Source organism: Electrophorus electricus, chromosome 3 (assembly GCF_013358815.1).
Source record: "Electrophorus electricus isolate fEleEle1 chromosome 3, fEleEle1.pri, whole genome shotgun sequence".
NCBI lineage: Eukaryota > Metazoa > Chordata > Actinopteri > Gymnotiformes > Gymnotidae > Electrophorus > Electrophorus electricus.
The window spans coordinates 16,371,847-16,392,594 of NC_049537.1; the positions used below are offsets into that span (position 1 = coordinate 16,371,847).

At 40.9% G+C, this 20,748-nt stretch overlaps 1 protein-coding gene across 3 annotated transcripts in view; it reads left to right on the forward strand.

The window, feature by feature from the left end:
• chd6 (chromodomain helicase DNA binding protein 6) overlaps nucleotides 1-19,947 on the forward strand; it is a 36,712-nt gene extending 16,765 nt beyond the window's left edge. Inside the window, exons 15-39 of one of the 3 annotated variants that reach the window (XM_027004984.2) lie at nucleotides 349-604; nucleotides 710-920; nucleotides 1,520-1,715; nucleotides 2,134-2,298; nucleotides 2,597-2,776; nucleotides 3,070-3,180; nucleotides 4,464-4,666; nucleotides 7,588-7,787; nucleotides 8,340-8,499; nucleotides 8,780-8,869; nucleotides 9,026-9,129; nucleotides 9,895-10,024; nucleotides 10,265-10,340; nucleotides 10,428-10,482; nucleotides 10,657-10,903; nucleotides 11,112-11,320; nucleotides 11,436-13,358; nucleotides 15,514-15,659; nucleotides 15,748-15,963; nucleotides 16,498-16,699; nucleotides 16,838-16,968; nucleotides 17,104-17,301; nucleotides 17,690-17,833; nucleotides 17,940-18,044; nucleotides 18,198-19,947. In XM_027004984.2, the coding sequence (XP_026860785.2) occupies nucleotides 349-604; nucleotides 710-920; nucleotides 1,520-1,715; nucleotides 2,134-2,298; nucleotides 2,597-2,776; nucleotides 3,070-3,180; nucleotides 4,464-4,666; nucleotides 7,588-7,787; nucleotides 8,340-8,499; nucleotides 8,780-8,869; nucleotides 9,026-9,129; nucleotides 9,895-10,024; nucleotides 10,265-10,340; nucleotides 10,428-10,482; nucleotides 10,657-10,903; nucleotides 11,112-11,320; nucleotides 11,436-13,358; nucleotides 15,514-15,659; nucleotides 15,748-15,963; nucleotides 16,498-16,699; nucleotides 16,838-16,968; nucleotides 17,104-17,301; nucleotides 17,690-17,833; nucleotides 17,940-18,044; nucleotides 18,198-19,310 (6,771 nt within the window). In that variant the 3' untranslated portion in view covers nucleotides 19,311-19,947. Of the gene's footprint in view, nucleotides 1-348; nucleotides 605-709; nucleotides 921-1,519; nucleotides 1,716-2,133; nucleotides 2,299-2,596; nucleotides 2,777-3,069; nucleotides 3,181-4,463; nucleotides 4,667-7,587; nucleotides 7,788-8,339; nucleotides 8,500-8,779; nucleotides 8,870-9,025; nucleotides 9,130-9,894; nucleotides 10,025-10,264; nucleotides 10,341-10,427; nucleotides 10,483-10,656; nucleotides 10,904-11,111; nucleotides 11,321-11,435; nucleotides 13,359-15,513; nucleotides 15,660-15,747; nucleotides 15,964-16,497; nucleotides 16,969-17,103; nucleotides 17,302-17,689; nucleotides 17,834-17,939; nucleotides 18,045-18,197 lie in introns of all 3 variants that reach the window. The other 2 variants (XM_027004982.2, XM_027004983.2) reach the window with 2 other exon arrangements.
• The last annotated feature ends 801 nt before the right edge of the window (nucleotides 19,948-20,748 follow it).

A 20,748-nucleotide genomic window follows, 5' to 3' on the forward strand; every position in this document is an offset into this window, starting at 1 on the left:
AGCCATTAGTGGTTATGACAGAAATGCTTTTGAGATTATGGTGCATACTACTTTTAACTCTAGATCATAATTGAGCACAGTCAGTCTAGACTCATTAAGCCATACCAAACAACAAAGAGTATTTAACAAAAAATAGACTAAATCTAAATCAGGCAAGTCACCCAATGAAGTTTTATCTTCATTTGTTACAGATTTATGCAACACGTTTCAATGCGGTTCAGTCTGCATCAGGTTGAAATAAATTACTCAGGGAGCACGAAGAACAGTGTGGGCATTTTTTTTTAGATTTATTTCTCTTTATACTGGGCATTTGGTTAAGCCTTTTCCTCAAAACATATATTTCCTCAGGTTAAGAAGCTCCAGGCCATTCTGAAGCCCATGATGTTAAGGAGACTAAAGGATGATGTGGAGAAGAATCTGGCCCCCAAAGAAGAGACCATCATTGAGGTGGAACTCACCAACATCCAAAAGAAATACTACCGAGCCATCTTGGAGAAAAACTTTGCCTTTCTGGCCAAGGGAGCCAACCAGCACAACATGCCCAACCTCATCAACACCATGATGGAGCTCCGTAAGTGCTGTAACCATCCATACCTCATCACAGGTGAGCATGCACTCCTGCACACCCCCACCACACACACACACACACACACATACACACACACAAAAAAAGCATTGTCAAGTATTTTGTCTGTCTTACTTCACTCAGGTGCTGAGGAGAAGATCCTGGAGAGCTTCAGGAAAACCCACAATCCTGATGCGCCAGATTTCCAACTCCAGGCTATGATCCAAGCTGCCGGAAAACTCGTTCTCATTGATAAGCTGCTGCCCAAGCTGATCGCTGGAGGGCACAAGGTGCTGGTCTTTTCTCAAATGGTGCGGTGCCTGGATATCTTGGAGGACTACCTCATTCAGAGGAGGTGAGGGTCAACCTTATACACATAGTTTTCTTCAGGTACCTTATAATATAAGATATGCACACTCACCATCCACATCATTAGAAACGTTTATTAAAAATACCTTGAGAGCCAAACATGCCAATGTTAAAGGTGCCTACTTTAGTCTTTCAGTTCAGACTCTGTTGATTTAATGTTCTCAACATGTTTAGCCTACACCATCATTACTGTAAAACTAAGACGGTACCCTTTGGCATGCATATGTCACTTCCAGTCCTCAGTTTTACTTCCATGGCACAGTTTTGCTTAACAGTAATCATTTTTGTCCTACTGAGCACTGGAATGTAATTGAATACAGGACCATTGTGCCAAAGGTACTGCCTTTATTTTGGAGTTAATGAAGGAGCTTATTATTTATTTTGGAGGGAATACTTTCTGTGACTCTGAAATCTAAATCAGTTTTGGTGGGGTTAAACACAATCTGTTGGTCATGGATTTTCAACGTGTAATTAAATATGTAATTAATTGTGGTTAATCACAGATCTGTTGTTTGACAAGTGCTTAACTGTGTTTTATATTGTGTGTATATTTATATTGTGTGTATACGGTATTGTGCATTTCAGGTACACATATGAACGCATCGATGGCAGAGTGCGAGGGAACCTTCGCCAGGCAGCCATTGATCGCTTCTGCAAGGTGGACTCGGACCGTTTTGTCTTCCTGCTGTGCACACGTGCAGGGGGGCTGGGCATCAACCTCACCGCTGCAGACACATGCATCATATTTGACTCAGACTGGAACCCACAGAACGACCTCCAGGTTACCTGCTTACCGTCTCTAACACACACAGCCACAATGAATAAGGGCGAGGAGAAGATACAGACGTGCTAGAGTGCGTAAAGTCCTCTAGTCGTTGGCTGTTTGACATTTTTGAAATGCTGTAGACATTTTGCTTTCATCGGCTGAAGGGCCAAGGTCAGTGGTGGAGCTACCCCTGCCACTGTTGAAAGAGAAAGGGAGAAAGCGAGTGAGACAAACACAAAGATATGACAAGGATGAAGGGAGACAGAGTTCACAACAAGTGAAAGTGTTAACATATCCATACTCAAATTTTAGCCATGGTACATTATTTCTTAGAACCTTTTGGTGCGTCAATCTCAGTATCAAGTAACCTCTATCACAGTGCAGCTAAAAATAATAATTGACAGATTTTTCTCTCATATTTTCCATCTTTAAGGCCCAAGCGCGCTGTCATCGCATTGGCCAGAGCAAGGCGGTGAAGGTGTATCGACTCATTACACGCAATTCATATGAGAGGGAGATGTTTGACAAAGCCAGTCTAAAACTTGGACTGGACAAGGCTGTTCTGCAAGATATCAACCGCAAAGGCAGCCTCAATGGGGTGTGTGCTCCCTACTACTTCATTCTTCTTCAAGAGCATCACTTTTACACATCAAAAAGATGGTACAAGTACACTCAGAGACTGAAGTGGTTTTAGGTATAGTCTTAGCTGACCTCTCCTTCGCTCCAGTTTCTGTTTACAACTGCATCTCGAAGCTATGACTATTCATTCTTCACTAGCCAAACTAGCAAAACATAAGCAGTGTTCCAGTGGCCATGGCCTAATTGGCTCGGTGTTGTTAGATATTTCACCAGGTGTTGTCGTGGTAACTGTAACTCTGACAAACTCAATGGCACAGGTTCAGCAGTTGTCTAAGATGGAGGTGGAAGACCTGCTGAGGAAGGGCGCATACGGTGCGCTAATGGACGAGGAAGACGAAGGCTCGAAGTTCTGTGAGGAAGATATTGATCAGATTCTGCAGCGGCGCACTCAGACCATAACCATTCAGTCAGAGGGCAAGGGCTCCACGTTTGCTAAGGTAAAAACAAGGGCGGTTCTACATCGAACCAGACTCCAGAATCCTCCTTAATGCGGTAGCATGACATGTAGTTACTGGTTGCCACTGCTACAATGAAGAAATGTACACTGGTGCATACTTATCCTTTTTTATGGATTAAAAAAAAACTATTTAATTGATTTTAATAGTAAGCATATCACTTAGTTTTAATTGGGACAGGTCCCACGTAAAAAAATTATTTTTAACCATTAACCATCTGCGTTCCAAATATCAATATTTGTAATAGACTCGTGTGATTTTATGGTCCTTCTCAGGCCAGCTTTGTGTCTTCTGGAAACCGGACGGACATCTCTCTGGATGACCCGAACTTCTGGCAGAAATGGGCCAAAATTGCAGAGCTGGAGATTGATTCAAAAGCGGAGAAGGTAAAGATGGCAGCTGCCTCTAAAGCTTCCCATGCTCTCTTTGTTCCTGTTTCTCCATTTGTCTTTCTCAATCTGAGTTAAGACCTCCCAGTGGCCAACTTGGCCCAGAGCCAGTGACTCCACCAAGTGACAACATATGAGAAGGAAGCAGGGAGAGGGAGGGGGTCGAGAAGGAGACGGAGTTGATTTGAATATCTGGCTCTTATTATGGCTGAAGCAGATGGGTGGAATTAATGAAAAACAAGGTTGAGCTAAACAACTGGGCTGTGTGAGCGTGCATACTTTGGAATGTGCACTCAATCAAGTGCAGGTGTCCAAAGACTGAACGGTTTCTTGTTTTTTTGTTGCTGCTGTTTTTTGTTTGTTTTTTGGTCAGTATTTATAGTTGGGCTGTTTCTACATGTTTATAACCATTTGGGGATGTATGGGGGTTTTATGTTTTTGTGTGTGTGTGTGCACGTGCATGCGTGCATGTGAGAGAGATGGATCTGAAAACACAGGAGATTTTCTTAATAGAAAAGAAATGTATTGAAGTCATCTTAAAACTAATCATTTTAAAGCAACCTACAATCCCCTCACCAACACCTACCACCACAAACAATGTTTGTGGTGAGGTGCTTGTTGTGGCAACATGCCAATAGCATACACATTGTGGCACCAGCTAGCAATTATGTTAGTGGTACTGTACTGTGTGATACTGTAATGTAAGGAAAACAGTATGGTTTGGTAACTTTGCAGGAATGTATTACTTTTAGGTTGATTTTAGGATTTTTTAATTTTTTTGTCAGAGGTCTGCAGGTTATGATGTATAGTGGCAGATCACATGGATAACTAATTAGATGAATGAGGGGTGGTCTTTCAAAGGGGGAAAAAAGAAACAACTGATATCCGTGCTGTTGACTATGGTTATTTAGACATGGTGGATTAGATTTGAACATTTAGCCAACCAATAATCTACAGAACTGATTGGAAGATGAAGTCATTTTCCTAACTCCATAATTAATGAACTACCTGTTCTGAAACATGCAGTGACACAAATAGATGGGGCTGAAACAGAGAAATGTGGGGAAGTTAGTATTAAATTCAGTACTTAGTACTGACACTTGGGGCATATCGGAACTGCCTCATTAACGTGGGTCGTCAGTTGTGTGTGTGTGTGTGTGTGTGTGTGTGTGTGTGTGTGTGTGTGTGTGTGTGTGTGTGTGTGTGTGTGTGTGTGTGTGTGTGCATGAATAGTACCGTCAGTGTTCAGATACTGCATCTTCTACTGGCATCTCCTGTAGGAGAGTCTGGTGATTGATACACCTCGTGTGAGGAAGCAAACACGTCACTACAACTCGTTCGAGGACGACGAGCTGATGGAGTTCTCTGAGCTGGACAGCGACTCTGAGGAGCGTCCCTGCCGCTCTCGTCGCCTAGGCGAACGCAACAGGCGGTACCTCCGCGCAGAGTGCTTCAGAGTGGAAAAGAACCTACTCATATTTGGGTGTGTGCCTTACGCTTGGATTCTTTGCTTTGGCAAACAGCTTAGCTATAATAACATTTTATTAGCCATTATCTGGAATATATCACTTTAGACAATATCTCCTACATGACTGACAACTGGATTATTATAAAGTTTTACATGAAAGAATATGAAAAGTGGTTTTAAATTTAAGATCCACAAATTAATATGAACTCTCTGTGGACTGGACAACTTGCACAAATTGAATTACATGCATACTTTCTTGCTTTATCTAACTAGTTCTGGGTGGGGTCATATGTTTTCTCTTTTTAATGCCTGTTAGTATTTCAATTTGCAGACTGGCAGTGATAATTGGCAAATAGCAATATTCTGACTAATGGATATATCTTGAAAAGACCACATTCCAGGACACTGAGTACAACCTGTCAAGACCATACGAACCTTCAATGCTTTGGGGCAGACTATAAACCTATTTGGACAGGGTTAGTTTTAAATGGGGATTTGGGGTAAGGTAATTTATTACCTGTATTCCTTAGTCCTTTCCAAATCTGCCATTTCAGTCATTTTTACAGACTGGACACTTCTACATCAGCAAAGATTCTGGCACATTTTCCCTAATATAGGAATAAGGTTATTTTAATATTAATAATAGAAATAAGAAATATTTTAATGGACATGGCAATGTGAGTAAATATTCCATTGACAGCTGTGGAAAATGTTCGTGCTTTTTCTCAATGGAAACACACAGGAAAGCATTTACTTGCCCAACGCCTTCTCAGAGGAGTGTCACTTAGCTTCAGGTAAATTCTGTTACATGTGTGTAGCCTGCTAATGTTAAAACCCAACTTATTGTTACTATAAGCAGTTTTATTAACTCTTACAACTCGAAACCTGCGTTTTGCAGGCAATATTACACCTTATCTTCCTGGTTCACTAACTCCTGGTTCACTAACACTTACAATCAGTAGAACTTTCAGTTTCTAAAAATAGTGATGGTGTGGAGAAGTATCTAAAAGTAATCCAGTTTTGGAAAATATCTAAAAATAAGTACTCCTTCAAAATACACATTTTATTCTGCTTTACTATATTTCATTTTCTTTGCTCAATACACATAAACCAGGGTATTTACTTTGAGCTCGGACTTTCATTTCGTGTTTCTGACTAAATTGCATGTCATCATCATTGTCAGCAGTTCATCAAAAAGTTGAAAAAAAAAGGGTTCTTCCATTTACCAACAAACATGCACTTCTTTTTCACTGCTCTTATTTACCAGTATTTCTAAAATGTTTGATGTTTTAAATGAATTATTACTTGATTAGGTCACCAAACATTTGGTACTGCAGAAGTCAAGTAAAATTTGATTTATATAGCACTTTTGACAATGTGTTGTCACAAAGCAGTTATACAAATATTTCAGTAAAGATCTCTAATGAGCAACTGAGTGGTGATGATGGCAAGGAAGAATTCCCTGGGCAGATTCAAGCACTTAAAATACAGTTGGATAATGAAATATGGAATGGAATACACATCTCCTGAGCATTCTCCATGGGCAGACACACAATAGGTTTTAGTTTATTTCGGAAAAGTAAAAGACGCGTGTTGCACTGAAAAGTATGGGAGAATACCATTGTTTATTAATTGGGATACTGGCCATATTGGCCATTAAAGTAAAACTTCAAGGCCTAGTTTATTGTGGCCATCAGAGTTTTAGCAGTCTACATGGATCCTAGCAGAGAAAAAAATCAGTACAAATATTTCCACCTTATGATAATGATATATTTTGTCATAGTTTATTACATGGCTTATCATAAAAATTCTTACATTTTCACCTCACAGTCAAAGTAGTCTAACCATTTCTAAAAAAAAAAAGATATCTGAGTTGACAACTGTTTTGATGTCTGTATGTTAGAAAAGATTTGGTAAAAACATGGCCACATTCATGAAGATATCAAATACTTGTTTGTATTTATACCTCAAACAAAGTGATACTTGAGTAGCCAAGTCTCCTAAAAATAAAAACATGTGGCATGTGTGGCTGCCTCATATAATAACTTTGTAATGATAACTGAAATTGTCATCGACAAAAATGAGGGAAAATACACTAATAACCCTAGACTCACTTGTCTATAATCCTACACTCATCAGCTGTGAAAAATATCGAAGGAAGGAATTTTGATCAAATCTAAGTCCTGGTTATAATAAAACTCTATATAGATGTTTAATTATTTGACGCAGCTGTGTTTTGTTGTGACCTGTGAAAGTTAGCTATGTATTGTGTTTATTTTTTTTTTGGATGACAGCAGTGCTAAATCTAGCAGAAAATGACAGCAGTGCTAAATCTAGCAGCCTCTCCGGTCTGTTTTAGTTTTCTGAGATTTCTTATCCCATACAAAACAGTCATAAATATTACCAAAGGCGTTATGGTGAAATTATTTTACGGACATTTGTCCAGAAAACTAATCCCACCTGAATGGTACTCTTTAGAACAGTACTTAATTAAAATTAAATACTATTCTAAAAAGATAGTTTGAATCACCACTTCCATATTAAAAACTCTTAAAGACTGGCCACGTTTGCCTATTGTAAAGCACACTACAAAAGTTCCTAAGTGGAATTTCATGTGTAATCCAGGAAGTCAGGTTAATGTAAAACATGCTAAAACAAATCCAGTTCCATTGCTTGGTAGACAAAAAAGCAACCATACTGTCTTGCACGTTTATGGTGTAACTGCACCATTCCCAAACTTTGTCCTGATGTGATGGAAGGAGTTGAAATTTTCCCTGTGTAACAACAGGATCATTCTGTTATAGCAAAGTACAGTGTTTGCATTTTGCTTAAGAAAGGTTGGCGGGAATAAAATTACATCATAAAATTAAACCACTTGGGTGGTTTATTCAAAGACCCAGCCTTTCCTTGATTGAATATTTGCCCTGTATGTGTAGGTGGGGGCGGTGGAAGGACATTCTGAATCACGGACGTTTTAAGTGGCACCTCACAGAGAGAGACATGGAAGTCCTGTGCAGAGCATTGCTTGCCTACTGTGTCCGCCATTACAAAGGAGATGACAAAATCAAGAGCTTCATCTGGGACTTAATCACACCCACAAAGGACGGGCACAACCAAGCCTTGCAAAACCATTCTGGTAAGAGTTCCTCACTCATATTTTGCATTTTCTGTGGCACTGAAATGGACACAAAAGAATTTAGCCTGCCAATTTATTTTAAAACAAGCAAAACAAAAAACATGCAGCTATACATCTAAGAAGAAAAGGCAAGAAAAAATTGTGATCATTATTACTGCTCTAAAATCTGAGATGAATGGACACCATTGTGATTAAAGCTGCTAACTTTGCTAACCTAGGAAGTAAACAACAACTTGACTTCCAATGTTTGTTAGCAGTTAGCAGATAACAGATTTTGCTCTAAACTAAAGAAGCAAAATTTGAACTTTAAACATATTTTGGCTGATCATACCCAAGTATTTAAATATATTTGATAGTTATTTATTTTTAGGGTTTTTATCAAGTACTGATAAAGAGTTCAGGCACTGTTTAGGCAGCAGCACCATTTTAAACATATCGTTGTTGCACCGTCATAAAGATTTTGTTGTCCTAATGTTACTATTTCGTGACAATGAACGGTGATGAAGTTCTGTGAAGGTTAAATGTCCAGGGTCTTTCATTTTTTCTGTGCAGGATTGTCTGCTCCTGTACCTCGGGGCCGTAAGGGTAAAAAGCTGAAGAACCAATTGAGTCCTCCAGAGCTAAAGAATGCAGATTGGCTGGTCCACTGTAACCCAGAGGTGGTGCTCCAAGATGACAGCTACAAGAAGCATCTCAAACAGCACTGTAACAAGTGAGACCGCTCTAAACACACTGTTTTCTTAGTAAGTTGTGATGACATCACTACTGCAGTAGCTTGGATTAGATGGATTAGAAAACAAGAAGTTTTAGATATGTACATAATAAATAAATATATATATATATGTGTGTGTGTGTGTGTGTGTGTGTGTGTGTGAGTGTGAGAGAGAGAGAGAGAGAGATGGATATATGGGTTTAATACATTGAACAGGAATAAAACATGCACAAGTTATTGGAAAATAATATATTTGTTTTGCATATATATCTTTTTCCAGGGTGTTGCTGAGGGTGCGGATGTTGTATTACCTGAAGGCGGAAGTGCTTGGGGAAGCCGCCAATCAGGCTCTAGAAGGAGCATCAGCCAGGTATTAGATCTGCAATTGTGCTTCTTGCCTTCTCTAAGGTTAAAGAATTCTCCATCAAGAAACTGTCTTGAGATTTTTAGAACCCACCTATTTGATGATGTGTGATACCTGATGATGTGTGACATGATAAGTGACGAATATGTTTATTATTGGCAGCAAACTGGAAGTGGCACTGCCTGATATTGACTACATTGAAATTCCAACTTGTTGGTGGGACTCAGAGGCAGACAAATCTCTGCTCATTGGAGTTCACAAACACGGTAAGATAAGATACAAGCACAGAAGGTGTAAGGACCTCATTGCATAGTCTCATGGGTTCGATAATCTAGGACCCAATAAAGGGTGCAACAACAACAATAAAAAAAACTCCCAGAGACGCATAAACCCCAGTAGGTTTTATCAATTTATGGTCACAAATCATGTACACATAAAAATCAGAGCAGTCACATCTCAGAAAAGAACGTCAAACCAGGAGTATAATGTCAGGGTGGCCTTAAGCCAACCAAAACAATCCAAAAACCCACCAAAAACTCTCTTCCCTAGAAAAAAAAAACAGTAAAAAAAATTACAACATTTCGTCCCTAATCCCCTAATAAAATGACAAAATGAACATATGACAGCGTTAAGTACAAGATCCTTGGCCCTATGAAAAAACCTACAAAGTGACTACGTGGTGACTACCACTCAAGACACCACAGGGTATTGACACACAAGAATCACAGCGAAATAGGGAGGAATCAATCATCCCATTTGCAAGTCACATTGTCCAAACTGGGGAACAAGCTTCTAAACAGCATCTTTCTGGACAGCTCCTCCTGTATCACCCGTGTTCATTAAAGCTGAAATGGCACAGGTGACAACCTAACATTGTCGCCTCAGCAGAACGTCCAGGGATGTAACAAAGGACTGAAGTTAACTACTGTTTTTGTCTTTCTTTGGTCTTCTTTTATTGTTGAATAGTGTTTTTGTGTGTGTGTGTGTGTGTGTGTGTGTGTGTGTGTGTGTGTGTATGTGTGTACACACAGGGTATGAGCGCTACAATGCCATGCGTGCAGACCCCCAACTGTGCTTCCTAGAGCGAGTGGGTATGCCAGATGTCACCGCACTAACAGCAGAACAGGGTGGCACTGAGGTCGTGGCTGATGTACCTGACAGGTAAAATTTACGTAATACGCAATGTCAGGAGTCATAAACTAGGACTGTGTGTGCGCCAAAAAGTGTCAGTGATAAAGATTTGGAAACATTTCAGTGAGGTAACAATTCTTGCAAAAATTAAACTGTTAATAATGGATATTAAAATGTTTTATTTTTGTTTAGTGATAATGACTATGCAGGATTGTGACCAGTTGTAGCTTCCAGACCCCTTTATATACTTATATATACATGTTTTTGCAGTGTAAGTAAGAGTGATGATGTCAAAGAAGAAATAGATGGAAAGCCAGAGGACCTAGAGGATAAAGAAGAGAGAAAGGTGATGATTAAAATTCGGATAAATGATTGTTTGGGATAAAATATCTGGCTTCAATTTAATGTACTGTTCTCCATGTTTCCTTTAAAGGAGGACACCAGCCCTTTCCGAGAGGAACCAAGGAAAAATGACAATGATATTGAAAGTAATGTTTGTGTGAACTAGATAGATTGAGTTTGATTTCAGTTCCCTATGTGTATATACTACTGTAATTGTATAAATATAGAGATTAAATACTAATATACCTTGACACTTTTAATAATATTTAAATATTTGTGCTGAGGCCACATAGCAATGTGTGTGTTTGTGTGGTTGATAGTGTCGGTTCCAGACGGACTGACTCAGGAGGTGGTGGAACAGGGGCGGGCATTATGGCCAGCAGGTTCTGCACTTACGGCAAGATTACGACGACTTATCACCGCCTATCAGCGCTACACACGACGTGAGCCGCTCCGTCATGAATTCCTCATGCAAGAGGGTATTGGGCCTGTTGCCTGGCAAATGGGTGAGGAATTACGGCGCTGCACAACCAATCCCGATCCACTTTTCCTGGAGTGGCAAAGGAGGTTAGTAATGTTAGAAAGTGGGGCCATTTATGAGTAACAACATTATCCCATTTGTCCATAAAAGAGAAAAATAAAGAACTAAGAAGTTATAAGTGCAAATAACAACAAATTTATTTATTTTTTAATAAAAAATTCACTAGTGACTCAAATGGATAAGCTACTAGTCTAAATGGCAGCATTTTCTTAAGCTTTCCAATTCTTGTTGCAGGTGGACACGTCGTGAACAGGCTGATTTCTACCGTACTGTGTCCTCATTTGGGGTGGTATATGACCCAGAGAAGAAAGCCTTTGACTGGAGCCAATTCCGTATTTTTGCTCGTTTGGAGAGAAAAACAGATGAAAGTTTGGAGAGATATTTTTGGAGCTTTGTATCTATGTGCCGTACTGCATGCAGACTGCCACCACGGAAGGATGAAGGTACGAAGGGATGAATTGGTGAAACTGATACTTAACGGGATGGATAGATGGGTTTGTTCACTAATTAGGATGTCTTTTATATCTCTTTATTTCTCTTTTTATTTCTCTCATATAGGGCCCATTGACCCCACTATATTTGTGGAGCCCATTACTGAAGAAAGAGCTGCCCGTACATTGTACCGCATTGAGCTCCTGAGAAAGGTTCGTGAGCAGGTGTTGCGTCATCCTGTCCTGGGGGAACGACTGAAGCTTTGCCGTCCTAGCCTTTACTTGCCTGTTTGGTGGGAGTGTGGCAAACACGACCGTGATCTTCTTATTGGCGTTGCCAAGCATGGCCTTAGTCGCACTGACTTCTACATACTCAATGATTCACATCTGTCCTTCCTGGAGGCCTATCGGAACTATGTTCACAAAGAAAACCATGGGTACCCAGTATCAGGCTTGCCCCATCAACACTGCTGCCTGTATGACCCAAGTCTAGGACACTGCCATTCCCCTCAGCCCCCGGAGTATCATGCAACACCTTTGCACCCTATACAAGCACACCAACACATGCATGCTCATGGACATAACCAAGCCTCAGAAGTTGCAGTAGCATCAGAACCAGGAAGCACCTTAAGTATAAGTACAAGTGCCAGGGAGAGTTATTTGGATTGCCCCCCTATTGATGACTCTTTAGAACTCGGGTCGTTACAGCATGAAGGCTTGGTCCCAGACTCACTCCATAGCAAGTCTAGCAAAGAGGCCTTCAATGGATTCCCATTTAATTCAGTTTCAGCTGGACAAAGTATGTTAAATTCATATGGTGTACAAGGAGACCTAAGTGGGGCTCAAGGAGACATGGTTGATTCCATAGCTGGGAAGCTTCGTAGTGATGTTTTAGTGGGAGAGCAGGGGTCCTCAGAGGAAACAGGGTTAATGGCCCCTTCAGTAGAACTAGATGAACTTCAGACACCATGGGAAAGCTCAGACCATGCTGAAGCCTCTGACATTTTTAATGAAACTGATCCTATCTTGGGAACGCCTGCACTGGAAACTGGATTCCTGGACCCTGCGCAGTCAGAAGATGGACAGGAACGGGATGATCCGCTTACAGACTGCTTGAGCATGCCCAGTTCAGACTCACAAAGCAACCCAGTAGAACCATTAGCACCAAGCTTCATGTTGTTCAAAGATCTTAACGTTGGAGAGACATCTGTGGAGCAACCAGATTTATCTGCCAGCCCACCTGAATATGTTCCCCCACAACCTCTTGCCCTTTCAGATGTCAGCATTGACCAAGCAGAGCCTATTAGTGAGGATCTAGAAGAGAAGCTGAGTGAATCTGACATTACACATAGTGATCCCAGTCCTGAAATTGGAACAGAACATTTGGAATATCAGTTTGACAAAGAAGAGCCTTCTCAAGAAGTTGACAGCCCTTTGGAAACTGACCATAAGCCAAAGGAAACCCAAAATGGGGAAAGTGACATGCCTTCTGTAGAATCACCCATAGATAATAATTTAGAGCCCCTAAAATTAGAGTGCAAATTGCCAATTGACATTTCAAGTGAGGAGCAACTGAAGGATCCTTGTGAAGTGTCACTGGAAGAACCTTGTGAAAAACTCCTAATGGAGCAAGGTAAAGTGCCCTTAGAAGAACCTTATGATATGCCATGCAAAGGGACCTTGATGGTACCATTTGAAGGATCCCTCAAAGATCCAAGTGAAGAACAAATAAAAAAAGGGCCCTCTGAAGAACACAACAAAGAACCTTTAGAAGAAGAGGTGGAGAATACAACTCATCCTACTCTGGCAACAGAAGAGCCATTGCCTTCATCATTTCCTTTATCTCCCACTCTTTCCACCACAGTAGCAGACAACCCTGTGTTCCCAGATCCTGAAGCTGTCCCTAACATGAAACAGGAGTACCTCTTGGATACAGTGGGGTCAGAGGTCAAGCCTGAGCCTGACAGTACCACACTGACCCCTCACTTGGAACAGACTTCTGCTCTTGAGGTGAAGGATGAGATAAAAGAAGAGGAAACAAAGACTCCAGGTAGGGTCATGTGCCATCTGTTCATGTCTGGGTCTTCTCGTGTATACACATCTGTATTTTGCAGGATGTTACTTAGTCATCTAATTCATATTCATCTTATTCTAAGTGTTCTAACTCTAAACAGTTGAGTTAAAGAAATGTAAGTCCTTTTTTTCGATGGTTAACAATTGTCTTTATGTTCAGATAAGAAAACACAGCAACTACCTTCACTCACTAAATATTCGCTGATGCGCTCCACCGCTACCAAAATCACTGGCTTCCTATATTTTATTTCAGCTTTACTAATATGTTTAGATTTACACTGCCTATGTGTGAATTCTGTCAATCCCATCCTAGTGCTAAATTTCTGTGCCCAGATATTAGAGACGAAGTCTTAATAGTTAAATATAGTTAAAAGTAAAACCTATTTCAACAATATAAATTATTTTATTCAATAGGAAATTGGTCATAAAGTGCAGTTCATGGAAATTGGTCATAAAGAGCATTTAATGGACCATAGAATGTATTCTACAATCAATATAAGGAAAATATTGTATATTGGGAATAACCAAACTGTCAGCCAGAGTAACTGCTGAATGACTGCTGAGTGAATTGAATGTGGAAACTGAATCCATGTAAAATCCATGCAAATAGGCCCTTCTTACTGACCATCTTGGACTTGCTTAGTACTTTCAGGAAATCATAGTATTGTGCAAACAGCTGACAGTCATAAACATTAGTTGTAAACTGACTGATGTAGCATGTACCAAATGTAGCATTGGTTTCTGAGATACAGAAGCTTTAAGAAGTGGGTGCGGCTACTGCTTTATTCTGAATATTTGTACTATGGAAGATAAGTGCAGCCTTGATCACTTTTGAACTATTAGGGCTTATATGCCAGATGCATTACATTTACAGGGATTATACTTTGATTTAGGTACATAGACCATCTTCCAAGGCACAAATGTTTGCCAATATAAGGTTTGTTGAAGTTTGAGGACTTTTTTTTTTTTTTTGTGCTTTAACCCTTTATTTCTTCACACTGAAGACCATCACATATTTCATTTTATGATTTAGATTCCAGTATTCATTTTAAATAAGGCATCCTAAATTAATAAAGATTTTTTATTTATGCTGTTAAAAATATTATACTGTACCAATATTTCAACTGAAAAAGGTTCATGTGTGACAAAGTTTGCCATAAAATAATTCATGCCATTGGAAAGAGCACATTTTAGTTAATAAATGTATCAAGTTGGCATATTCATAGAATATTTCATTACATATCAAGCACACTGTTACTACAGATGGAAATTATGTCTAAGATGGCTTGTGTGATACACATTAGCTAATTATCAGCAACTGCTGAATTATAAAAGCACACAAATATGTAGTTACTTTGTTAAACTAATTGCTGTATGCAAGTGCTTTACATTCAAAATGTCTTCATCCTTCATCCATCATGCTCCATTGGAGAATTAAGATGATTGAAGTGATAATCCTGTTTGTGACAATCATGTTAAAAAATAGGCTGTTTCCTCAATAGACATCTCTCAGTTGAAAAGTTGTGCTCCTGTCTCTCACGTAATAGTGGAGATAGATCAACTTGCTGGCAAAACCAAGGTCAAGAGTTTGAGCCCTATACTGTCGTACTGATAAAAATGCAAGTGTGCCAAATGCTAAAAATTAATAAATAATTGGTGCTTGGTTTGGACCTTTTCCTTAACTGATTTTTCAAATAGGGCCACACCAGTTGTTCGAATCCACAGAATTTCATATTGTAAGCTGGTATTGCACACTATTGGCAGGGTGGCACTTCCTGAGAACATGAAGTAAAACTGATATGGTCAGTCTGGAACATTTTTTGAAATATGTTAAATTAAGACACATATGGTATACTTCCTGGTTATATTTTGTGTTGTTTTAGATTTTAGACTAGTTCCTGCATTTACTATGAGGCCTTAGTTTATGATACAGGTTTATACATCTTGCTACCCTCATTATACAATACAGTTTGCAAGTATATGGAAAGTGACACAATATTTGATGTTTTTGACATTTACTGTCAACATCTTAAATTAAACAATTGCTATGTTTCAATACAATTTAGTTTAACCAGTAATTAGCTTATTTTTATTTAATCGGTTTTGGCATGTTGAACTCTATATGATTTTAGCTCTTTTGGGAGATGGTTTCATTGAGGCCCCGCGGTTTGCTCCACCGATATGTGAGATGGCAGACAGTCTCCATGATGTAAGGGAGCCAACCATAGCCCAACTTCTACAGGAAAAAGCCCTCTACTCATTCTCTGAATGGCCCAAGGTACCATGTGTTCTAAGGTTACAGAAAGTGCTAATTTCCCTCAAGTTGTTATCACTGTATTTTTATTCAATTTCTTTAACCTCTACAGGACAGAGTAGTCATCAACCGTATTGATAGCATTTGCCATGCTGTACTAAAGGGGAAGTGGCCTTCCTCCACTCAGCAGTACGAGTCTCCCAGCTCGACAGCCAATACGTGCATGCCCAACAGTACCCAACCAAGGGCAGGGTTCCTGCCTGCCAGAATGCCTCTACCTCAGAACCTGAACTTCAGCATCCCCCATTCCATACCCCGTATACACAAGGTAACCGCTTCGAGATTTTCAAATGTATAACAAAGTGCAGGGTGAACAGATACATAGGACTTGGGCCTTGATTGTTTTTCCTGGCTGACCTAAAGTCCTGATTTTCGACTAAATTTGGCTAATAACACACGCCAGGAAAATGCAAATAATTGGCTAAATGGAAGTATTTTCAAAATGTAAAGCATTGCACAAAATCTGACATGATTTGAACTTCAGATTACCCTGTGCATGGACTGGCTTGGCACTTCATCCATACTGAACTCAGAACTGTGTGCAATGAAAATTTGTGTTTGTGCCACACATCCCCTTAAAGATAATATGTTTTAAAGCACAGCAGTGAGTTTCCACAAACAGTGTGAAACCAGCTGGTGTTACGGAAGATCTGTTTATGTCCTTTAAAAAAAAAAGTTGTAATCAAATCATGCTGTTATTCCCTTTAAAGCACTGAAACTGCAGAAGCAAAAGTGAAAATACATTTGACATTGACTACCTTCCTGTTTTTGTACCTTTCTCACTCGCACTTTTGCCTGACAGGAGCGGCTGGTGACTCCTGCATTTCTTCCCGAGCTCAAGCGTCCAAGGCGTGGATTTGAGTTTGAGGCGGAGGTTCTTGCTAAACCAAGTCATCTTGGAGAAAAAATCCAAGTTGGCGTTCCCAATCGTGGAGGCACCCTCCTTCTCAATGGCTGGCAGGAAGCAGCCATGGACCTGTCCAAGCCAACTGAACTTGCAATAGGTGGGGAGACTGTAGGTCACATGACTCATGCTGTCCAATCAGCAGCTCATAAGATGTCTGGCTTGAGTTCCATGCAGAGCTCAATGGGATTGGATATGGCTGGCATTTTGCAAGCGGGCCTTATACACCCCGTTACAGGTCAGATTGTTAATGGTAGCCTTCGTCGTGATGACTCGATAATGAGGAGGAGAAGAGGGAGAAGAAGAAATGTGGAAGCTACTGACCTCGGATTCATGAAAGGAGGAGGCATACACTTATCTGAACAACAGGTAAGAGACATAGAGCTACATGGTTTGAAGGAAGGAATTGGGTAGTGAAATGGATACTGGCAGGTAAAACAATAACCAGCCAAACTGTGTTTTTTGTTTTGTTTTGTTTTTTTGGGGGGGGGTTATCATTTGCAGGGACGACCAGAGAGTATCAGTCACCCCATTGTCTCTTCCACGTCCTCTCAGCCTGATTGCCCTTCAGCTCCCCCTTCAGCACCTCCTCCCCCAGAGCCCCTGACCACAAGTGTGGACAGAGAGGCAGCCAGTAAAGGCATGATGGAATGGCTCAGACAGAACCCCAGCTACAGATTGGAGCTGCCTGCCTTTCCTTCGGTCAGTCATTTGAGTTTAAAATGGTTTCATGGGCAGGGAATAGTGCAAGATTTTTCAAATGGAGGAATACTTGCTAAAAATGCTAATGTGCTTAACTCTAAAGCAAGGAAAGGCAAATTTATTTGTATAGAACTTTATAAACAAAGTGACAATTCAGAGTGATTTATTGTAAATTATTTATTTGTAAATGATTAAGCTTATATTATTAAAAAATAAAGTTACATAAAGCAATTTATTTCAATAAAATGTGTTTATTTGAATTTGCTATACAAATAAATATTTGTTGTTGTTGTTGTTGTTGTTGTTGTTGTTGTGCTTGTTCTTGAGTTGGGAGGAGCTGAAGTGTTTTTTGTTCTTATCCCTTACTTGGACCTCCTTCATCTGTCAGTCTCAGCCTGCAGGCATGTTGCCCAGTTTTGCAGAGCGTCCAAAACAGAGAAGGCACCGCTGTAAAGACCCCACGAAGCTAGATGTGAACTCCCTGACCGGAGAGGAGAGAGTTCCTGTCGTGCATAGGAGCACAGGACGCAGGGTAAGAATAGTACACGCTTGCCCGAACAATTTTAAGTCAAATTTAATTTAATTTAATTTAATTAATGACAGCCTTGACTTAATTGCTTTAATTGCTCTTGTCCTAGCTGGGTGGGGCTATGGCCCCAGCCATTAAAGAGCTCTCTCGATGGCTAGATGCAAACTCCGAATACTACGTGGCTCCGGACTGGGCAGATGTGGTGAAGCACTCGGTGGGTATTCATCTAATAACATGCGGAATGTTCTTGAATATTATAACATTATGTGGTCAAACACAAAGTTTTGTATGTTTAAGACACGATCCTATCCTTAAAGTGACCTTTCTTATGTTGTATGATAAAAAGATATCACTTTCTGTGCACCAGGGTTTCCTCCCAGAAGGAAAGTTCACTCGTATTCTCACTGAGCCAGTGAATCGCGACCCTGGCGCACGTAGGAGAGGCAGGCGGCCCCGCAGTGAGATGCCCAAAGCTCCTGAGCTGCCTGCCAGCATGGGACCACTCTTTATGAATGGTGGGCTCATTGGTAGCATGGACCTGGTCGGTTTACCCAACCTTCGCAACGTTCCTGGCATTCCGATCACTGGGCTTATGGGGTTCCCTCATGGTTTTGCTGCTGCTGCTGTCCCTGGAGAAGATGCTAAGAATGGGCTGGGGATGCTGCCCATGATGCTTCATAGTATGCCTGCGGTGCAGCCACCCATGTACGGAACTCACATCACCGGGATGATGAACCAACCGCCATCCACAGCGGCCTCCATGGCGACAACGGCTGCCACCACCTCCAGCACGACAACGGTGACCTCCACATCCTCTGCCTTAAGTCCCAGCCGAGGGGACAACTCCAGTCCAGCCGCTCCCTCCGACAGAGGTAGCCCTGAGTCCAGCACTGAGAGATGGAACGCAGACACACGACCGCAAGGAGAGGACGAGAGAAAACTGGCAGCTGCTGTCACCGTCACCCCCAGCCCCCCAGCCACAAGCAGTAGTGTTAGCATTACGAGCACTGGGAGCCACTTGACCTTTAACCCTTTCTTGATCCCAGGAATGTCCCACGGATTGCTGTATCCGCACATGTTCCTGCCGCATGGCAGCATCATGGCACTTCCGGCGATGCAGACGGCAGATAGTACTGGCAGCCCCAAGAGGAAGAGGAAGAAAGCCAGGGATGAAGGTGGGGTGGAGGGAGGTGGTGGCAGCTCAGAAGTGGAGGGTGGCGAGATGAAAGGGTTGAGGAGTGAACAGGCGCCTGAGAGCAAGAGCGAGGAGGCCAGGCTGGAGAAAGCTCTGCTTTCTGTGGACACCACTGAGGTTGGAGGTCACAACAGCTGTGACCTTCCACATGAGATCAATGCAGATGAGAGCACTGAGGTTGAGAAAGCAGTAGAAGGAAGGGAAGGAGAGATCGAGGGAGTAACAGAGTCCAGGGTGCCTAAGCCCGAGGACAAAGGCTTGGATATAACGGAAGATGTGCTTTAGACTCTGCGCCCTCCTAATCAACAGTACCATTGTGTGTTGTGTTGGTAAAAGTTTGTGTAAAGAACTTTGATTATCCCCTTGTTAATGTTTATAGATCTGCTACCTAATCAAGAAAAGGTGATATAACCTTCTCCCCTTCAGGAGTTTGCTGAAAATACCAGATGTTAATAGCATGCCCACGCTTACTATTCCTGTTACCACATGGGTGCTCAGTCCACATCAGTTTTAGTGTAAGGATATTATTGTTGCATCATGGGAGTGGGCCTGGGAGAAGACCTGGGAGTGAAGGACACGCTTAGCTTGGCGTTGGCATTGACAAAGGAAACATCGTAATGATCCCCGCTCTCTCATACCTCCACATACTTTTACATTACAGCAAAAGAGTTATGGTAAAGGGTAGGTGTTGAAATTGGGATGTTTTGTCTTTAATTTATGGTATTTACAGGGTCACATAGAGAACATGCTCCTACGTGTACAATTGATTATGTTGTCCATATAAATACTTATAAACACAAGTTTATATCAAACACCCACTTCCCATAGGTGGATTCTTTGCAGAATTGCTGCTGTTACCCTTTTGATGGACCACAGCTCCATCCTTAGTTGCTTGCTGCTCTGTGTTCATTCTAGTGGAAAGTATAAATGCAAAACATTTAAATACGAGTCTGTAAAAAGCTATACATAAGTGCAACATGTTGAGTGCAATGGAACCTTAAGAAGAAAAAAACACTGCTTGAAAGTGAAAGCAAAGAACAATCCAGATTTACTTTTTTTTAAGAGACTCCCACAAAGACACTTTGAAATTATGCCCTTATTAACACTCCAGAGGTGGTCTGCACTTAAAGGACCAATAAAAATAGGCTGCAGGGGCAAATTGCTAGTGCCATAGGTGAGCTTGGAATCCAGAATGCTTAGGATTTAGCAGTATGGGAGAAAACGCATCAACTCTTAGAGGATCTCATCACATGTATAGAGCTGTTCTAATGAAGAATGTGTTTGGACATCTTATTGTTATGAATACAATGAGAACTGATTAAAATGTCAGATCCCATGTTTTGTCCCACATGTGCAGTAAAGGTCACAGGGGTGAAGAGGAGAACTACTGGGCCCACTAGTCTCTGGGACAAAGGGCCTTGTTCTAGAAAATAGTTTCAAAGATCTTGACTCCTCTGATGCATCTGAAAATACTGTAGAATAGTACCTATCAAGATTTTTTTAAACATGTAAATCTATCTGTATATTGCTGTTATTTTTGTTTACAAGCACACTCTCTCCTCTTGCTGACACGTTGCATATTGGGAGAAACTAAAATCAGTGCTGGTGTTTCTTGTATTTACTATACTGTACACTAGGTGGATACACAAGACTTTTTGTTCACCGTTTTTCCCCATATCTCATGACAGGGTGTCTTTCTGTGTTTGTTTGTTTGTTTTGGGAG